Genomic DNA, 20,127 nt, shown 5'->3' on the forward strand with positions numbered 1-20,127 from the left:
CATCTTCTGACTTTATTTTTCACTTTTTTATTACAGGACATTTTACACCTACAATATCATTAAAAACCTGAAAATGGTTTCATATGACAGATAAGCCTTGATATTTTTGATTTTCATTTAACAAAATTCCAAAAATTTTAAAACATTGAATTTTTTGCATCTATAAAAAAGAACGTTCTGTTAAATGATGATAAATAATATAAAAAAATGTTCCATCCACATAACATACAATATACTTCCTCTTCTTCATCAACATTCATGAACAAGTTGTATTACTTTTGAAAATTGTTGTACTGCAAAACAACAACAACAACAACAACAACAACAAAACTGCATAACACTTTCAGTGTCCATCTTGAGTTTGCAATGACCCTTGCATCCTTCTGCATTCTGTTACAACTTAACTGGTTATTCCATACTGACAACCATCAGGTATAAATTATGACATTTTTCACCCATCCTTTTATATAGTATTCCCCTCTTTTATACTGTAATCATGTACTGTATGTGACCTTTGACAATTGCTACAACACTGTCAGTTTGGCACTATTCTTGGCTTTCCCTGTGGTAAACTTGACTGTCCCACTCATGTCAGTGCTAGTTTTTTTGAATGTCAGTTTATGGACAGTCCCTTGGTTCTCTATTCGGACATCGGTCCCTGACTGCAGGGTCTCCCCATTCAGAGTCCAGATTGGAGGTTTGATGAGGGTCACAGAGACTTCACACTGGAAGCAAGCTGTTTCAGGAGCTCTCACTTCCACGTCCTCCAAATCCTTTACCACTAGAATAGACTGGGCTGTGAAGTCAAAAAGGAAAAAATTTGAACAATGACTTTTAATGCTATGCATATCTCTTAATTTCTGCTGTCTATTTCAAACCATATAAAACTAAATATTGACTTAATCATATGTCCTATCTGATTACCATACTAAAGCCATTGATATATAGTCAACAGTTCAAAACACATGATTCTCACCTTCCACCATCAGCTTGGCTGTGGATGTGTGCTCTCCAACCTCAATACTGTAGGTTCCCTCATCCTCCAGCGCCACCTGGTGGATGACAAGTTTATGATAACAGCCTTCTTGTATTATTTCCATGTGTTCCGTGGATTCCAACTCTTGATCTTCTTTGTACCAGGTGACATCACAGTTTGTGGATGACACAGTGCATTCTAGAATGACTCGATGTTTTTCCAGTGCTGTACGATCCCTGAGGGGACGGACAATGCTTACAGGAAGCTCTGTAAAAATAGACATGGACATAGTATTTTTGCTGGGAACAAATAATCTTTTAAATTATGAATGTAGAATCATATTTTAAAAAAGTACAATACCTTCAACCTCAAGATAAGCAACTGTCTCCACTTGTTTGGAAACAAACTTGATTTCTCCAGAATCCTCTGGCTTGACATTGCATATAAGCAGGAAATGCTTTGTGCCTATTTTAAAAAGGTAATAGATAAATAACACGTCTTTTTCAAGTGCAGTTTAAAAGTCTGATTTTGTACTCAGAAGCACTTCATAAGTACAGAGAAATTATAAAGGATCAGTTCAACATTAGTTGAAGTTCCACATAAGTTTATCCTCACCCTCTGTACGAGTCTTGATGGTGTCAGTGGGGCGTATCCTGCTGCCATTTTTGTACCATTCCCCAGGCGTATCTTCCATAGACAGCTCACACATAAAGACAGCATTCTGGTCCTCCTTAATCCAAAGATCCTCCAAGCCAGTTATGATCTCTAATTCATGTTCTGAACACAATATGGAGCAAATTTTGATGAACTTTTAGCAAAGATCTAAAGAATTTATTTTGTACAGAAAAGTGCATTGTGACTTAGGTTCAAAGATCTATTTCCAAAAATGATTGTGTATTGCACTTATGGATTATAAAATATAACATTTTGCAAGATTGGTAGACTGGATTGGAAGCAGCTCTGTATACAACAAGTGTACTGTCATTAATGTCAAAATTTGACTTTTTGATTAAAGTTTACGAGTTCAAAAGTATATACACAGATGAATCATTCACAAAAAAAAATGTCAGCAAAAGCAAAACAAATATGGTCGGTTTTAATGCCAAGTTTAAACTTTGTCTAACTTTCCTAAAGTTGTAGTAAGTAAACTCTACTTCATTGTCCATCTTGATTTATGAGAAACTGAAGTAAGCAGAAAATGCCTAGTCTCAACTAAAATCCTCCCTAATACAACACATTAATTTTACCACGAGTGTGCATTTTCTCAAAGTTTCCAATAATCAACAATGTGGGAAAGAAATGAAGAATAAAGTGAAAAAGGCTTACCATAGACCTCAAGTTTGCAGGAAGTGCTGATGTCACCTATTTCACAAGTATAAAGGCCTGAGTCACTGGTGCTGCATTCCAAGATCTGTAAACAGCGTTTTCGTCCCATGGAATAAATCCTCAAAGTCTTACTCGATTTGAGCTCCAACCCATTCTGCCAATCGATCCATAGAGAGAAAACAGTTTATTGATAATGAAAGAAAACATATTTAAGAAGGTACTGTGCACTTTTTTTAGGAGTACCTTTAGCCATCTGACATCCACATTTGGCCTAGACAACTCACACTCCAAAATGACTGCAGATTCCTCTTCAAACCTGACATCAGACAGCTTCTTAATGATCGTTACTGGTGTTTCTAAAAAAAAAAGTAATGCAAAATACTTGTTATATTTGTAAATTATGTGAAAAAAAATTAAAGAAGACATATAAGTAATACAAGTCTCAGGTGTCCCCAGGATGTGTCTGTAAAGTTTCAGCTCAAAATACCCCACAGATCAATTATTATATCATTTGAAAATGCCTATTTTGAGTGGAAGCAGAAACAATGTTTTCTCAAAGTCTCAAAGTCTTCTCAAATGCAAACTCCCCGCCCCCTTTTCTAGAATATGGCTGTGCATTTACAGCTCGTTCCTCAGATACTCTGCCAAAAAACATCTGTTTGGTTTAGATTATCATATCTATCGCACTGAAATCACGGTTTTCCGAGGGCACACATCCAAAGCACACTAACAGAGTGGGTGTCACACAACATGTGAGTACTAATCTAAGTTCTTGTTCATGTTTTTTGCGCTTAAACTGTCAAATACACACAAGTTTGTTAGAAAGGATACCAAAACAACTTTAAACGTCCTTTTTAACGTTTTCTGGGTTGGTAGTTGCACTGGGGACACAATTATAGCACTTAATTAAGGAAGAAGTTAGTTTTTCATGATATGTCACCTTTAAGATCCCCTAAACTTATACCCACCTTTGACTACCAGTCTGGCAGTAGTTCTCAGACCTTCTGCAGAGAAGACAATGCTACCGGTATCCTCTAAGGTGAGGTTGGAGAGGGTGAGACCATGTACTCGTCCATTGCAACTAACACGCCAGTTGTTATTGGGTTTGACACGCAGACCATCTTTTTGCCACACACCCTCCACATCGGCATGAGAAAGTTCCACCTCGAAGGATGCCGTCTCTCTCTCAAATGTCTCGATGTCCATCAGACTCTTGCGTATGACAATCTTCCTCGCTTCAAATAATAACAGAGCTTATTTAGTAAATCTTATTTAATAAAAACTAAATTTCAATTTCAGAAATGTTAGGCCAAAAACTAGAATTGGATGATGTTTCTATTGAAATGACAGCAAAATTCTTAGGTGCATTATTTTATTTAAAATTTTTAAAATAAAATATTTAAAAATGCTCTTGGAAACTTACGTTCCACATTGAGTTTGACCTGTGTACGGTCATGGAGAGTCTCACAGCGGTAGGTGCCTCGATCAGACAAGTTGAGGTTATTGATGGTCAAGATGCGTTTGCACCCATTCTGGGTGAGTTTATGTCTGGGTCCTGGCTGGATCACCACCCCCTGTCTCATCCACTGCACCTCTCCAGACTCCAGACTCACTTCTGTCTCTAATATAGCCTCTCCAAACTCCTCAGCCATCACTGCCTCCATTCTCTTTGTGAACAACACCTGTGCCTCTGTATGTAAATGTAAAAGTTCAGTGTTACAAAGCCCTGAATTTACAAAACAAGTTCAATATTAGTAAAGTTAGTGAAGTCAGTATATGCTCTAATTTCGGTTTCAAATCTTGAACATGGCTTCAGTATGTTTAATAAAAAATATTCCCTTTTGGGGTGAATTAATCATCGAAAGGATTTGTTTAGTTACTTTATTTATATTTTATTTACTTACCCTGGACCTTGAGGCTGGCTTTAGAAATGATACCCTCAGCCTCTGCAGTGATCCGGGAGGAATCCAACAGCTGAACCTTGCGGATTACCAGAGTATGGCAGAGGCTATTCTGGTCAATATGGAAGCGATCACTGGGTTTGATGGGTTCTCCATCCATGAGCCAGACCAACTGAACATCATCAGGGGAGACCACACACTTAAAGGTAGCATCCTCACCCTCCATGACTGTGGTATTGTGAAGCTCTGTGAGGAATTCCACCACGCGGGGCACTGCAAATGGAAAGCAAGTGGATAGCATTGACTAAGTGTGTGTGTGTTAGTATCTTCAGAAGAGGAACTTGTTTCACACTTACATTCTACCCTTAATCTGGCGCTGGTGCAGTCATCTTTGGACTCACAAGCATACTCTCCAGCATCTTCTTTGGTGAGACGATGGATTGTGAGACTCCTCTCTGTTCCATCGGCACGGATAGAGAAGCGGCGACTGGGAATAATCTCCAATCCATCCTTGTTCCACTGGACATCTGCTTTGGCCTTGCATACCTCACAGCAAAGTGTGACCATACCATCTTTGTGGGCCACTTTGTCAACCAGTGGCTTCACAAATTTAATACGCATGTCTGTAACACACACAGGTTAAATGGTTATTATTATATGATAAATGAGTTTTAATACTCCTGTGACTCTTGCTTTTAAAGCTGTCTTAAGCAAAAGTGTGATTCCAGTTACCAACCTTTGACCAGGAGGCTGAAGTGCATCTCATCTGTGTTTGCATCACATGTGTACTCTCCTTTGTCAAGTTTCTTTAAAGGGTTGATGGTGAAAGTGCGTGTCAGGCCCAGGCTAGCTATGTGAAAACGTTCATCACTTATTGGAGTCCAGTCTTTAAGCCATCGCACTACGGCATTGGGCCTGGAAACCATGGCAGTAAAAGTGACAGCCTCTGCTTCATAACCAGTGACCAAGTTTACCTCTTCTTTGTTGAGAAACTCAACAGGAGGCTCTGGAGATAAATACAACAAATAAGGCATGTAAAATTTCATTCAGTTCATTCTACAAGGTGTATGTAAACTTTTGACCTCAACTGTAAATACAGTACCTTGAACTTTAACAATGGTTATCATTTGGTCATCAACAGCATTACACATGTATTTCCCAGAGTCAGAAAGGAGGATGTTGGATAAAGTCAGTTTCCGGAGTGTTCCATTGCTTTCAATGTGCGTGCGCTCATCAGGGACCAGTGGCTTATCATTGAATAGCCACTTAACTGGTGCATTGGCTCGAGAAACCTCACAAGTTAGGATGAGATCATCTCCTGTCACCATCTCCTGGTAATCAGGTTCACCAGAGTTGCCAATGATCTTCACTGATGGCTCTGTTTTAATCAAAGGTATGTAATTATGACTTTTGTTTGCTTTAGAGATCATGGACAGTTTCACATTAACACAACTGAAAGACACTTTTTACCTTGTACGGTGACGTGAAATGAAATTGTATCATCTTTGGCATCAAGAATATATTCTCCAGAGTCCTGCAGCTCTGCACAGAGAATGACTAGTGTTCTGAAGGCACCTTCCTCCTCAAAACAGAAGCGTTCATTCTCCTCAATAGGACTTCCATTTTTATACCAATTAACTACACCATTGGCTGTAGACAGCTCACACTCCAATACAACGTCATCATATAATGCAACCTTGTGGTTACTCTTGATCTGATCTCTGTTCAGGATTTTTACTGGTGCCTCTGGAAGAGATAAAGAAAGACTAAGCTTCAGAAAAAAAAGATTTATAACTTTGAAAAAGACTAAGAGAGAAATAATAGTTTTCCAGCATACCAGTAATTTTGACTTTAAAATCCATTGTGTCATCTATGGCATTGCAGGTATATATTCCAGAATCATTTGGAGTTGGAAAATGGATGGTAAGCTTGCGTATCAGGCCATTCTCAGTAATTATGATGTTGCTGCTCTCTTCCACCTTCACTCCATCTTTCATCCAGCACACCTCTGCATTATCACGGGAAACTTCAAGCTCGAGGACTACAGGTTCACCAGCCAAACTCTCTGTAATGCTGCCTGTCTCCTTGGAGCAAGAAAGTTTAACAGGGGGCTCTGTGGGAGAAAAAAAATAATCAGCAGATTTTACAAAAATACAATACTTATAAAGAAAACTAACCCCCTGAAGCAATAAACCCCAACATTAAACTTCTATAAGCTTTGTAAAGAGAATTATGAAATATATTAAATGTTAAAAAAGAGATTTAAAAATGGCATTTTAAAACAGATACTTAAAAGTTTATTCCCACAGTCCTGGCTAATTTCTAACCCTTGTACGTACAAACTACACAAAATTACCTTCTACTTTCACCCAAAATGTGACCGAGTCATCTGCAGTCTCGCATACATATTCTGCAGTATCATCAATGGTAGCACAGGGAATCACCAGCCTGCGGTAAATCCCATCTTCCTCCAGTTTCAAGTTAGCATTCTCTTCCACCTCCATGCCATCACAAAACCAGCAGACTTCTGCTTCTGCTTTGGAAATCTCACAGCTCAGGACCAGCCTCTCAGAGCTCAGTATACACACATCTACCTCTGACTCTCTGGGGGACACAATGCGGACTGGAGCCTCTGAGTTTGGAAGAAATAACAGTGGTTAACAAAACATGAAAAAAATACATGCTGCTGGTTTTTTACAAATAATGAAGAATTAGTTATTCCAGCTGTATATGAAATTAATATAACAAACATTTGGATTAAATAATTTAATTTTTACTATATCAATTACTATTTAATAAACAGCCATACTAATGACTTAAAAATATGTTTAAATATTTAAATAAATAATAAACAATCTTATCTAGAAATAAAGCATAAGAAATTAAACCTATCCTTTGATACTTACCCGTAATAATGAGTTGAAAGAATACTGAGTCGCCACCTGTGTCGCATACATACTCTCCAGAATCCCGTTTGGAAGCACAGAGAATGGTTACCTTCCTGTATGGCCCTTCAGCACTGAGTCTGACATTCTCACTCTCCTGGAGCTTTAGGCCATCTTTAAACCAGTGAGCCTCTCCATTTGTTCGAGAGAGCTCACAGTTCAGGACTACCTCCTCAGAGACATAACGCTCCATGTGGATGTCATCTTTTGGGTCCACAATTGTAACCGGAGGTTCTAAATGTAAGTAAACATCGATTTATTTTAAAATATTAATAACATTCACTATATGCAATATTAGTTAAACTGGATTAAATTAGATTAGATAAAGAGAACCACTCTTTCAACTTTACCTTTAATGTTGACAGAAAATGACATGGTTTGGTCGCCTGCTTGGCAAATATACGTCCCAGCGTCTACCAGTGATGCTGAACGAATTATAAGTCTTTTCATGGTGCCTTCAGACTGGATGGTGACGTTGTCTGACTGAAGGACCGGAACTCCATCTTTAAACCAGTGGGCAGGTGCATCTGGTCGGGAGAGTTCACATGTCAGGACCACAGGGTCCAGTTCCATAGCATTTTTCTGCCTCTCTTCCTCCGCAATCTCTTTGAATGACACAGGGGGGGCTGATAGAAAAAAAAGAACATTTTAATCATGTAAATTATTCATAAAATACATTACACATAGACATAATAAGGGGCACAACTATGTTTTGGTGAATTATTCTATTAATGTTAGAATGGTCCAATCGGGCATTTATGATTGTACAGTTGTACTAGAAATGTGACCACTAAGAAAAAAGAATATAAAAAGTTGTGACAAATTGTCAAGTATGGTGTCCCATACTCAAAATTTTCCCTCTGCATTTAACCCATCCAAGTGCACACACACAGCAGTGAGAAGTGAACACACACACACTGTGAACACACACCGGAGCAGTGGGCAGCCATTGCTCCAGTGCCCAGGGATCAACTGGGGGTTCAGTGCCTTGCTCAAGGGCACTTCAGTCATGGTATTGAAGGTGGAAAGAGCGCTGTTCATTCATAATCCCCACCTTCAATTCCTGCCGGTGTGGGAATCGAACCGGCAACCTTTGGGTTACAAGCCCAACTCCCTCAACTCGCCAACTCCCTCACCATTAGGCCACGGCTGCCCCCCTACTATTGTGTATAGTTTTTTACCTTCAACATTCACATTAAATGTGACTATATCGTTGTTTGATTGGCAGGTGTAGACTCCAGAATGAATGTACTCCGCTGACTGAATGACGATCCTCCTCATGTTGCCATCTGATTGGATATTCAGACCCTCCTCTACATGTAGCTCCTGTCCGTCTTTAAACCACTGAACATTGGCTGTGGGATTGGACACCTCACAGTAAAGCACAATGGAATTTCCCACCTCAGTGGTCTTCTTGGTGTCCATCTCTGACATGGGTAAGAATTTCACTTCAGATGCTGCAAATTAGGACATGGAGAATTTTAGTGAGACTATCAGTGTCATAAACCCTGAAAGGGATGGAATTAAGTATTGGTTCGAAATATGGTTGCATCATTCCAAGCATTATACAGACTTCAAATTGGCATGAAATGAAAATTCACCCTATCTACTTTCTAAATGCATATTGAGCTTATTGTAAAGAATGTATCTATGCATATGTGTCAGTTTTTTTTTCATTTACCCACATAAAGTTAAATTTCACGAGTTCGCCCTTACATCTAATCTGCTTGAGCGAGTAATAAGCATATTTTGGCGTGCTGTCCTGGGGAAGGGTTCCGGGCCCGGAATACAGGCCGGACCCAGAGAACTCCCCTGCTAGTTTAGGATAGAAACAGATTAGAAGTGGGGAGTAGGGGTGGAGGAGGGATGCCAAGAAACTGTCGCTGGATGGAGGTAAGACGGCTGGCAATATATAGATGATGCGCTAATTCAATGATTGGTTAAACGAGTTGCACCTGTGCTGAATGGATTGATTATCTGATCATGCTCCTCCCGAACCTTGTTAATAAAACATCATTTCACAAGTTCGCCCTTAAATCTAATCTGCTTGAGCGAGTAATAAGCATATTTTGGCGTGCTGTCCTGGGGAAGGGTTCCGGGCCCGGAATACAGGCCGGACCCAGAGAACTCCCCAAAAGAAGCTTTTATGCATGGGACAGCTGCCATGAAGCAAGAATTTTTGGTTGCCCCCAAAAATATGCGTAGAACTAAATTTATGTAAAGAAGGAGGAGAGCGCCGAAATTTTTCTTTCTTTTTTTTTTCTTTCTTTCTTTCTCGATTCGATGTGTCGGATGTGGCCCCCCAGCTGCGACCGAAGGGAGCCGCGACTCTGCTGCACCGGGAGGGAGAGCCCACCCGTCGTCGAGTACGCAGCGTAACTCAAGCGACGGATAGAGGGCTCACACTGCGACCGAAGGGAGCCACGACTCTGCTGCACCGGAGGGGGGGGGGGGCTAGTCCGACCCTGAAATGGGCAAAATATGAGGCGATTGGTGGAGGGACCCTCACTGCTTCCGAAGGGAGCTGCTGCTCTGCTGCACCAGAAGGGAGAGTCCCCCTTGAGGGGAGCGTCGGATGGAGGGCTCACGCTGCGACCGAAGGGAGCCACGGCTCTGCTGCACCGGAAGGGAGAGCCCATCCGCCGTCAAGTACGCAGCGTAACCCGAATGACAGACGGAGGGCTCACGCCGTGCCCGAAGGGAGCCGCGGCCCTGCTGCACCGGAAGGGAGAGCCCCGTCCAATGCTGGATAGGCAATAAAATAGGCGATTGATGGAGGGACTCTTCCGAAGGGAGCTGCGGCTCTGCTGCACCGGAAGGGAGAGTCCCCCTTGCGAGGCGACGAGCGTCGGATGGAGGGTTCCCACTGCGACCGAAGGGAGCCACGACTCTGCTGCACCGGGAGGGAGAGCCCATCCGCTGATGAGTACGCAGCGTAACTCGAATGACAGACGGAGGGCTCACACTGCGACCGAAGGGAGCTGCGGCTCTGCTGCACCGGAAGGGGGACCCCCGTCCGATGCTAAATAAGAAATTGAATTTGACGGCTGGTGGATTCTCTGTGCCAATATGATATTTTTTTTTAAACATAAAACGGGTGGTTAGAGTCGACAACAAATTGAGGATACAGTGCAGATTTAGCTTGCGCGTCCCCAAATTGAAAGTAATAAAAAGGGGTGTGATAAGGTTAAATTAGAGAAAGGAGGTTAAATGTCAATGTAGTAGCCTTTCCTTCTTGGTTTGTCTTTGTTTAATCAAATAAGCGATAGTTTCGTTATCCAGAATGGGTAAATCTGATGCCGGTGCCATAACAGTTTGCGGAGGCAGCTTCGCGCATGGATTAGCCCCTGGTTACTGATAGGGAAAAGGAGTAGCAGGAGGGTAAGAGTAAGAGGTCTTGAGCGGCCAGCGGAGGCAGCCTCACTCTAACTCTGCTGCTGGAGATAGAAGGAAAGGCATGGGAAAGATAGGAGGAAAGCCATGACTTACCTAAAACCACTGGACTTACCTAAAAATAATTAACAACACGGCCCGTCTCGCGCTAGCGACTGCTACAAGAGCTGGTGGTCTGACTACATGCAGCGCTGCGGCCGGAAAAGGCAGCGGTGAATAGTTGAGCCAAAGCGGGAAGCGAGTCGGGTTTGCTGCGGTGAGAAGTAGGGCGCGACCCAGGCTTGTCTGAGGCTTGTCGCTGCGACCCGACGCTCGAAAGCCGGGTCTCGTGCGGGACTAGTGGTGTCGAGCGAGGCGAAGTGAATCTAAGGCCGGCAGATTGCAACGGATGATCCAAAAAACCCCGGTACAGGTTTCGTCTTTGTGACTGTGATATTTTGGGGAGTAGGGGTGGAGGAGGGATGCCAAGAAACTGTCGCTGGATGGAGGTAAGACGGCTGGCAATATATAGATGATGCGCTAATTCAATGATTGGTTAAACGAGTTGCACCTGTGCCGAATGGATTGATTATCTGATCGTGCTCCTCCCGAACCTTGTTAATAAAACATCATTTAAAGTTTCTGTGATGTTACATTACATAACCTTTCTAATGACATATGCAGGGCTGCTCCAGTCATTTCACCCATTTGTTACAGTGGACTGCAAGCTTACATTCCTCTGCCTCCATCCAATTGACAACTCATGGATAGTACAAAGTTCCTGTCCTATATTTTAAGTTTTCAATAATCTGTTTCATATGGATATACACCACAAAATGGAAGAAAGGATCTGTCACTACTTTAATTTTATCTTGGCTTTAAGTGGAACAAAATGAAAGAACTTTAGAGAAAGCATGATGAGTGTGATGTCTGTCAACATTTGGACATTATTATTTAGTCTGTCATGATGACTGAAACCTAAAAAATCGGAGTCACCCAAATAATGACCTTTAATCTGTAGTGCCGCTGAATCCCGTACGCCAGTGGCAATGAAGGTGATTTCAGCTCCATCATATACATTAGGCACTTGCTGGATTCGTAGAATATGTTGGTTCTTTGACTGAGTTATGGAGAAGCGTCCACTATCCTGCAGCTGCTGGCTATTCAGGAACCACGTGCCAATCAAATTAGCAGAGAGCTCAATGGAGAACACGGCATCCTCACCCTCAGTCACCACAGCATTCTTCAGAGGGGTTTTGATCTTTGGACCTGGGACTGCAAACAAGAAAATAGAAGACATTATCTCATATTATCGTAACACTTTATTGTACATTAACATATTTACTGTAACCTAAAAAAATATATAATAGTAATAAAATAATTTCTGAAATATGTCTTTAAGAAACTTCAGAGGTATGTGCACTTATCCTAACCCCTATTTATTAAAATGAAACAACGATTTTATCATTCTGTATTATGAATATTGTAGGCTCTTAAGATCTTATGACAAATTGCTTATGATATTTCTCACCTAAAGGTACAGTAAATGAATACATGCAAATGAAATATGTTTAAAATTACATTCTTTACAGTTAATTTAAAGTGCCAAGCCTAATCTTATTGGAGACACACATATTCTACAGTATAGCGCTGTCCATACTGCTTTATTGTGCAGTGATTTGTAGTTATTTAGTCATTTATTTTTTGCTTGGTTAATTCTAAAAGCATAAGCTGTGTCTAAACATTCAACTATTTTATGAAAGTTTTAGCGGAATAATCTGCATTTCTTCTTTTATTGCCGGAACAGTTGGTTTTTCCATAAGAGTCTATTTGTTAAGTAGTAACTGTCACACTTCAAACAGTTTAATACTACAGAAAGTTTGTAAAAGTTTAATTCTTACCCAGATGTACTACTTTGGGGAACTCCACATGTCCACTTCTGCCATATTTGTTAACACAGCAGATACGGAAACGATAATCACCCTCACATGGCACACTGTCACCCAAGACCTCAGCAGAAGTGCCTGTCTCTGTTGTCAGGCATCGCTGCCACTCCTGAGAGCCCACTTCCTGACGTTCTAGCATATACACTGACTTAGTGGAGTTTTGCAAGTTAGGTGACGGTGACCAGGAAAGGATGGCACCATTTGAACCCTCAGTGTTCATTTGGACACTCACAGGACAGATAGGTGGGCAGTGTCGAGCAGCTGAATAAAAACAAATTACATTAGATTCTAAATACTGAATTTCACAATTTAAAAATGTTATTTTTAAAAAATGTAGTCGAAATAAATAATATTTTGCAATGATATAACATGTACGTCACAAAGCCATGTGTATTTTCTTACTTTTGACCCTGAGTTTGGAGCTTGTCGTTGATCTGCCCGCCATAAAAGTGATCGTGCCTGAGTCTTGATATGATGTATTGACAAAGACCAGGATGTGTGTTTTGCCAAAAGACTTGATAATGGTTTGATGTGTTTCTTTCAACTGCAGTCCGTCTTTAAACCAGCAGATATCCATCTCATCTTGTTCCACTTCCACAAAGAATGCTGCGTTCTCTCCTTCCATTACCTCTAACCTCCGTGGAAGTTTCTTCACAATTGCACCTACAGTAACAAAATATATGTAAATGAAATTAGCCAGATCTTTCTATTTCACATGTAAAACTGCAACACAAACTCTCATGGTCATAAGACACAAGTAAAATTATTTTATATTATTATTTATTTACCATTTTTATCTGAAAGTATTAAGAAATTAAAACGAATTGCAGCTAGGCAACACAAAATTTTACTTTTATCTTTTGTAAAGTTTTAATTGTTTTTTAGGCTTTAGGGCTTCTCACACCTACCTTAGAGCAAAAACAATGGTGTTAAAGGCACAATATGTAGGTTTTCGCCACTAGAAGGTGCACATTCAAAACAAACAGAAAACCAAAGGCATAGTTTGATCATGGGAGTTGTTGTCTTTATCCCCACAGCTGATGCAGTCCGTCGGGGCAGAAATCATGTCCATGGATAAGCTATGTATTAAAGACTTATTAAGGTCACTGTAGTATGAAGCAGGGTGGGGCTGAAAGTCATGGAAGTGAAATGAGGATGCTGGAGCGATTGCTAATGAATGATGAACGTGATACATGGCTTAAAAGCAGCATATTTTAGCAGGATATTTTAATCAAAAAAATCGTACATATTGTGCCTTTCAACATAATTAGCTGAAAAAATTACCTTTAACTGCCAATTCTGCAATAGTCTTTCCACCATCAGGCATCTCGCACAGGTAAACTCCATCATCATCTGCCCCAACATTTTGTATGGTTAGTCTTCTCCGTGTTCCCCTCTGTTCCATGTTATACTTATTTCCTTGCTGCAGCCGCTGATCCTCCAAGTACCATGCTGTGGAAATGGACTCTTCTGGAACCTCACATTCCAGAACAGCAACATCCCTCTCCCTGACCTCTGCATCTTGAAGAGCTCGCTTAAATCGGACTGGAGGCCCTATAAACGGGAAAAAATTACCATTAAAAAAGCTTTCATTTTTAGAATAATTGTTAAGTGATTATAACAAGTCACACTGCAGAATGTATTGTGAAACATCCAACTGTTAACTGTCCAAACAAACTATGCAATAAACACTTTCAAATTAAACAATACCTCAACTGGGATATAGCGGGCCAAGGACAGTGATTTAAAAAAAGTTGCGGTCATGCACTTACTAAGAAAGAACATAATCCTACAGGCTTAATTGCACCCTACAAAGTGTAAGCTATGCCCTATTGCATTGTTGATAAGATTGCAGTGATGCTGTCACTCAGGAATGCACTGAGCTCTGTGGCTTTTCTCACCTTTCATCATGCATTGACCATTGGTCAGTGTTCATTGAATACATTGCTCAGTGCATGACTTTACAACTAAATATAGTTACCCACAAAAGTCAGACAGACACTATTATGGTAAAGAAATTGTTTCAGCCAGCAACGATAGCCTTGTGGGCAGCGTACCGATATAAAGCGCAGTTGTGCTACGGGTGTCCCGAGTTCAAATCCCGGCTCGAGGACCTTTCCCAATCCCTCCCACCCCCTCTCCCACTTTGCTGTCTACTCTACACCATCCTATCAAAATAAAGGCAAAAACATAAAAAACAAATCATAAAAAAAGTTTCAAAACCAAATTTCAGTTTGGCAGTTAATTTCACAATCAAATGCACTAAGACTACCAAAACACTTCTCAAATCAACTCTCTTTCATAACACTAGCAAAGGTTTTCAACCAAAAAACACACTTTGTCACTCATAAAACACTATAACACTAACAAAAGGTAGCATTACACAATGTTTGCCATATAATTCACTGCAGTATGAGTTACATACAGTGCATGTTTACATTACAGCTCAAAATTATTCCTTACTTTTGTATAGATAGGAATGGAATTGAAAGACTAACAGTTGTTTAGGTGTTCAGTTACATCAAATTGCTTTGATAGTATTTATTTTCGTAAAATTCAGAATATGTCATTGTGGTATTACAACTGTAGCAAAATTTTGTCTTAGTTAAGTTTAACAGTTTTGTAAAGATTATGTAAACATGTCAAAATTTGCCTTTAGGTACATAGAGTTTTGGTGATGTTAGGGTCTAAGCGAGAAATTAATTGTTGCAATTTGAAAGGTGTAGAACCATTGAATGTATTTTGTGCCAAAGCAATGATAAATGATCCACAGTTTAGCCCACAAGACTGCTTTTAAGGTCACTGTGTGAACAGTTGAAAAAGCGTCCAAAGTATTGAAAAATGTGCCCTAGCAATTGTTAAATAGGAAATCTGAACGTTTAGATTAGGGGCTGAACTGCCAGAGAACCCAGGAATATTAGCTGTTATATACAGATATGTTAGTACAACTAATAAAAAAACATATTTAGCATAATTAAAAATGAGGTTACCTTTAACGGACAGTTGCACAGCACTCAGTGTGTTTCCCAATGCATTTGAGGCGGCACATATGTAGAGTCCTGTATCCTGCTGCTTACAGTACAGTACTTTTAGGGTGTAATACCCCTCTCTATCCTCAAAAATGAGAAACCGTCGACCTGGCTCAATATTCTCTCCATCTTTCTTCCATACAATCTCTGGTTTAGGCTTTCCTGTGACATAACAACGAAATTTGGCATGTTTGCCTTCTGAGACAGTGAACTTCTTAGCCTTCGACACATTCAAGTGGGGCTCTTTTGAGTGTTTGGCCCTCGATTGGTGTGGTGAGTAATGGCCATTGGTGTAGCCATTTGTCTTGCTTCCCTCTCTTTGTTCTGGAATGGGCTCTACCAGGAGCACAGCTCCAGTCATCGCTTCTCCATGATTATTGACTGCTTTGCACATGTAAACACCTCCATCTGGGGCTCTTGTTCTGAAAATTTTCAATTGGAACCAGCCACCATCTTGCTGGCCCACATGGTAGTGGGAACTTTCATAGATCTCATTCAGCTGTTTACCATCTTTCTCCCAAACCACTTGAGGTAAAGGTTCACCTGATAGCTTGCAGGAGAATGCAGCATCTTCTCCACGGTCAACTCTCAAAGAAAGAGGTTTGATCAGAAAACGAGGCTTGTTGTCTTGGAATGGGTCTGCTTTCTGTACCACCCCATCCTGTTGTTGATTCATAACTTTTATTTCTTGTTCTGGTGGAATCACTTTTACTTCATTTTGTTGTTGTGGTGGTGGTGGTGGGGCCGGCTGTGTTTGCTGGAGCTCTTGAGGCTCTTCTTCCACTTTAAGGGTAGCAGCTGCATATGTTTCTCCAATGTTGTTTTTAGCTTTGCAAATATACTGACCAACATCTTCCATTGTCACCCCAGAGATGTAAAGGGTGTATACTTTGCCATCTTGAGTAATACGGTAACGACCCTCAGAAAGAATACACTCGTTTTTCCACTCCCATATCACATCTGGCTGGGGATCTCCACCAATCTGACATTTAAGAGCAGCATCTGTTCCACATTTCACCAGAACTGGGCGCGGGTAACCAAGCACACGTGGAGCACCTCCAAAAACATCCATATTTTTTACTGTCTGGTAATCACGTATTCTGTGTTGTTATTGGAATTAGGAATGGCACAAATGTCTGTGGCACATACCCAGCTCTGGAAAAACAAAAAAAAGTTTTACACTGGTCATCATTTTTCAATCTGACATTTGTAACATTCCTGTCATTATTACTGGTCCTTATGAGTGTGTGTATGTGTGTGTGTGTGTGTGTGTGTGTGTGTGTGTGTGTGTGTGTGTGTGTGTGTGTGTGTACCTGGTATTCATCACGTTATGGGGACCAAATGTCCCCACAAGGATAGTAATACCAGTAGATTTTGACCTTGTGGGGACATTTCTTAGGTCCCCATGAGGAAACAGGCTTATAAATCATGCACAATGAGTTTTTTTGAGGAAGTAAAAGTGTGCACAATCTCAGAACAAGTCATTTTCAAAACTGTGGCAAATGTCAAACACTGTCATTTTTGTACATTCTCTTTGTATCCAGTAAAAGAAAATATTACAAGCTTCCTTGTTTTCCTCTCTCTCTTTATCTATTTCTCTTTTCTCTATCTATTTGTATGTAAATGTAATGTTTGTAAAGCTTATAGTGCATGTTTAAATTCTGAAAATAATCAAAAAATCAGATTTTAAATGTTCTAGATTGTTTTGTATAGCTGATAGTCCTCTGTTAATTTTTTTTACTAAAGGATATACAATTTACATTGCTTGGTTAGCACAAGGCATTCATATGGATATGACTGACGTCAGGGCTTGATCCCAGTGTCTCCCCATCAGTGCATGTCAATGATCAGTTTCAATAGAAATACAAGAACTGGTGAACTACATTTGAAGTTTTGGAGTAGTCATTTTTGTACTTTTTTTCAAACTATTTTTCAAACTGTTTCAGCACAGTACACATGGTAATACACATGTAATAAACACGTAATACACATGTAATACAGAGTACACATGTAGTACGCATGTTAATAACTGTAGTACAACTGCAGTGTGGTGAGATTTCAATGTTACAGTGCTACGGTAATAATTTGTATGCTGTCTAAGGGCAGTTTTCAATGCTGCTGTTATTGTGTTCAAATTACCACACCTGTACCACATTTAAAGGATTGCAGTTTTTGTAATGGTACAATACAATGTATATTGTGAACTTTATGTGCAATAGTGAAACATTCCTTGCACAAGGGAAGTCCTCTTACAGCAGTCAAGATAACTCTAGTACCCATTCCCTACTTAAGCCCTGACAGCTGGTGCTGTATATCAGGAGGAAGCATTTAAAATAGTCTGTCCAAATAAAGACGCGGGAGAGTTGGCCATGTGCAGCACAAGACAAAGCATGTTCAGATGAACTACTTTGACAAACACTCATAGCATCAGGATTCATCACTTTTCTATATTAGGGACTACACATCAACATAGCATCACTGTCATACCATCTAAACGTATATGCAAATTACATTTCACACTAAGGCTGCTTTTCTATTCATGTCAGTATGATATGTTTATATGTTTACTGTTTAAAGCACATTTATACATGAAAGGTTTTTGATTGTGGGTCCATTTACACATAAGCAGATGTTTTGGTTGTTCCATCACATTTTTAGTGGCTTTTGTCATAATGTTATGTTATCATAATTGTAGCTATATTTTAGAACAAATATTGTGACCTGTGTTCTGTTCAGTGAACACTGACTAAATAACACATTGTCTAAATATGTTTAAATGCAAAAAACTCTGGCTCTGTCAATGAAATTCTCAGTTGAATCAGTGAGCAATTGTGGGTGATCTCCATTGGATCAGATTGCCCTCCTTGGCCTGTTGGGCCTTGAGAATTTGTCTGTTTAAGTCCAAGATGACTAGCATATCAGTCAGCACAACATAAATGATTACTGAGTGCATGTGAAAGACATGTACATAAAAACATGCGCATGTTAAAAACTATGCATAAATAGTAACTGAGTCATGCAAATATTAATTGGGTCATGATTGATAAATGTTCTGGAAGTGTCCAGTCAAGTAACATGAACCATACCCTAATAATAGAATTTTTTTTTTTTTTTTTTTTTTTGTCAGATGATTAGCACACACTATCCCTCGGTTTCACAGACAAGGTTTAAGCTTAGTCAAAGAACTAAAATGTAAGTTTAAGCTGTTTCAACTCTAAGAAACGTGCACTGACTGATCTTAAATTATATCAGTGCCTTTGTTTTGTCTCAAGATGGACACCAGTAATGTTTTTTTTTTTTTCTAAGGCACGTTTATAAAAATACTTAAATGCTAGTTTAGAAACCAGGCCCATTTGTACCAATATAAATGTAATATAATTAATATCCATGACCAAAGACTCACAGTAAGATGTGTAAATTACAGAATACTCACTGTGAATACAAATGTGAGGTAGTTGATGCCTGCTTGTAAAATATACATTCAATTACCATATCATTTGAATTAAACCTTATTATATAATATAGGCTTAAAATGTCTAATAATTCATTAATAACATTCAGATTGTTATAAATATCATGAAAGGTTGATAAATATTTATATCTGAATATGGAACTAATGATCGTTTTGTTTATCATATGTTTACATTCAGGAAAGCAATCCGTTATTGCTGCCTGTCCAGGTTATCAAAATGTCATTGTGTCTTTAGGTCATTCATTAAGTAATCTATATCTTATGCTTCTTATTTCTGTGTATGTTTGTAGTAGAACTCAGTTCCCAGTGCCTAATTGTGTTATGTTGTACTTTGACACTAAAATGTTAACATATTTATGGATAAAATGAGACATTCTATTACATTTTTTGTTGACTTTTGATTTCTACAAGGATTATACAGGTTAAAAATTAACATTCCTTATATTTAGTAATGTATACATTTTTGTACACACATGAAATGTGATTACATTTATGTAGCCATTATAACATTTAAATTGTCAAAGAAGACACCAATATAAAAGGTAAACATCTCAAATGTAAACTCACGTGTCAACAGCAGATAGGCATTTAGGACCAGCCAAAACACTAATCTTCAGCACCTCTTCATCAGACTAGGATAGAGGATATTGACCCTGATGTCAGCTTTTCTTCAATAAGAAAAGACCTTTGACCTCTGTGTTTGTTATGATTTTGAAAAAAATATATCATTAGCATTGAACAGTTCCAGGAGGTCATAGAAAATATTCCACATGGAGCTTCTGTCTTCTTAATGCGAAAAATAATCCACCCAGGTTGACCTCCAATTCTTTCTACTTGTGTGGTTTGTTGCTTGAGCTTCTTGATGTGTCTCTGTATTTATATGCTTCTCATGTGTGTCTTTCAGTGTGACTAAGCTCTCTTCTTTATCACCACCACCAAACAATGAATGTGTCGTACGGTACTGGGGCCTGTGTCGATGTCAGCCCAGAGCCAATGAATGCTTTCACAGCTGCCACCCACCCTACTAAATATAGCACAGCTATCATCACTGGGGGCGCGGTAGACTGCAAAGGTTAAATTTAGACCACCTAACCACTTGACCCCTTCTACTTGGTGTCAGGATTCAGGCAGGAACAGACGAACAACGATGTAATAAAAAA

At 39.6% G+C, this 20,127-nt stretch overlaps 1 protein-coding gene across 1 annotated transcript; it reads right to left on the reverse strand.

Moving 5' to 3' along the window:
- Positions 1-524: 524 nt before the first annotated feature.
- obsl1a (obscurin like cytoskeletal adaptor 1a) lies at positions 525-19,785 on the reverse strand. The gene is made up of 24 exons (XM_073851191.1): positions 19,535-19,785; positions 15,457-16,650; positions 13,751-14,020; positions 12,869-13,129; positions 12,422-12,727; positions 11,529-11,795; positions 8,330-8,605; positions 7,499-7,774; positions 7,110-7,382; positions 6,560-6,835; positions 6,041-6,316; positions 5,674-5,949; positions 5,306-5,581; positions 4,940-5,209; positions 4,560-4,826; positions 4,207-4,476; positions 3,726-3,992; positions 3,271-3,537; positions 2,546-2,658; positions 2,303-2,456; positions 1,592-1,753; positions 1,337-1,441; positions 977-1,243; positions 525-796 (listed from the first exon to the last, which is right to left on the reverse strand). The coding sequence occupies exons 2-24, from the start codon at positions 16,565-16,567 to the stop codon at positions 525-527; spliced, it is 6,558 nt and encodes a 2,185-aa protein (XP_073707292.1). The 5' UTR covers positions 16,568-16,650; positions 19,535-19,785.
- Positions 19,786-20,127: the final 342 nt, after the last annotated feature.

Source organism: Garra rufa, chromosome 12, assembly GCF_049309525.1.
Source record: "Garra rufa chromosome 12, GarRuf1.0, whole genome shotgun sequence".
In the NCBI taxonomy this organism is placed as follows: Eukaryota; Metazoa; Chordata; class Actinopteri; order Cypriniformes; family Cyprinidae; genus Garra; species Garra rufa.

Coding starts and splice junctions, on each gene's coding strand:
- obsl1a (XM_073851191.1), bottom strand. CDS start 16,567: ATGGATGTTTTTGGAGGTGCTCCACGTGTGCTTGGTTACCCGCGCCCA. Junction 6,317..6,559: donor ATTTTGGGTGAAAGTAGAAG/GTAATTTTGTGT, acceptor TTTCTCCCACAG/AGCCCCCTGTTAAACTTTCT. Junction 4,477..4,559: donor CGCCAGATTAAGGGTAGAAT/GTAAGTGTGAAA, acceptor TTCCATTTGCAG/TGCCCCGCGTGGTGGAATTC.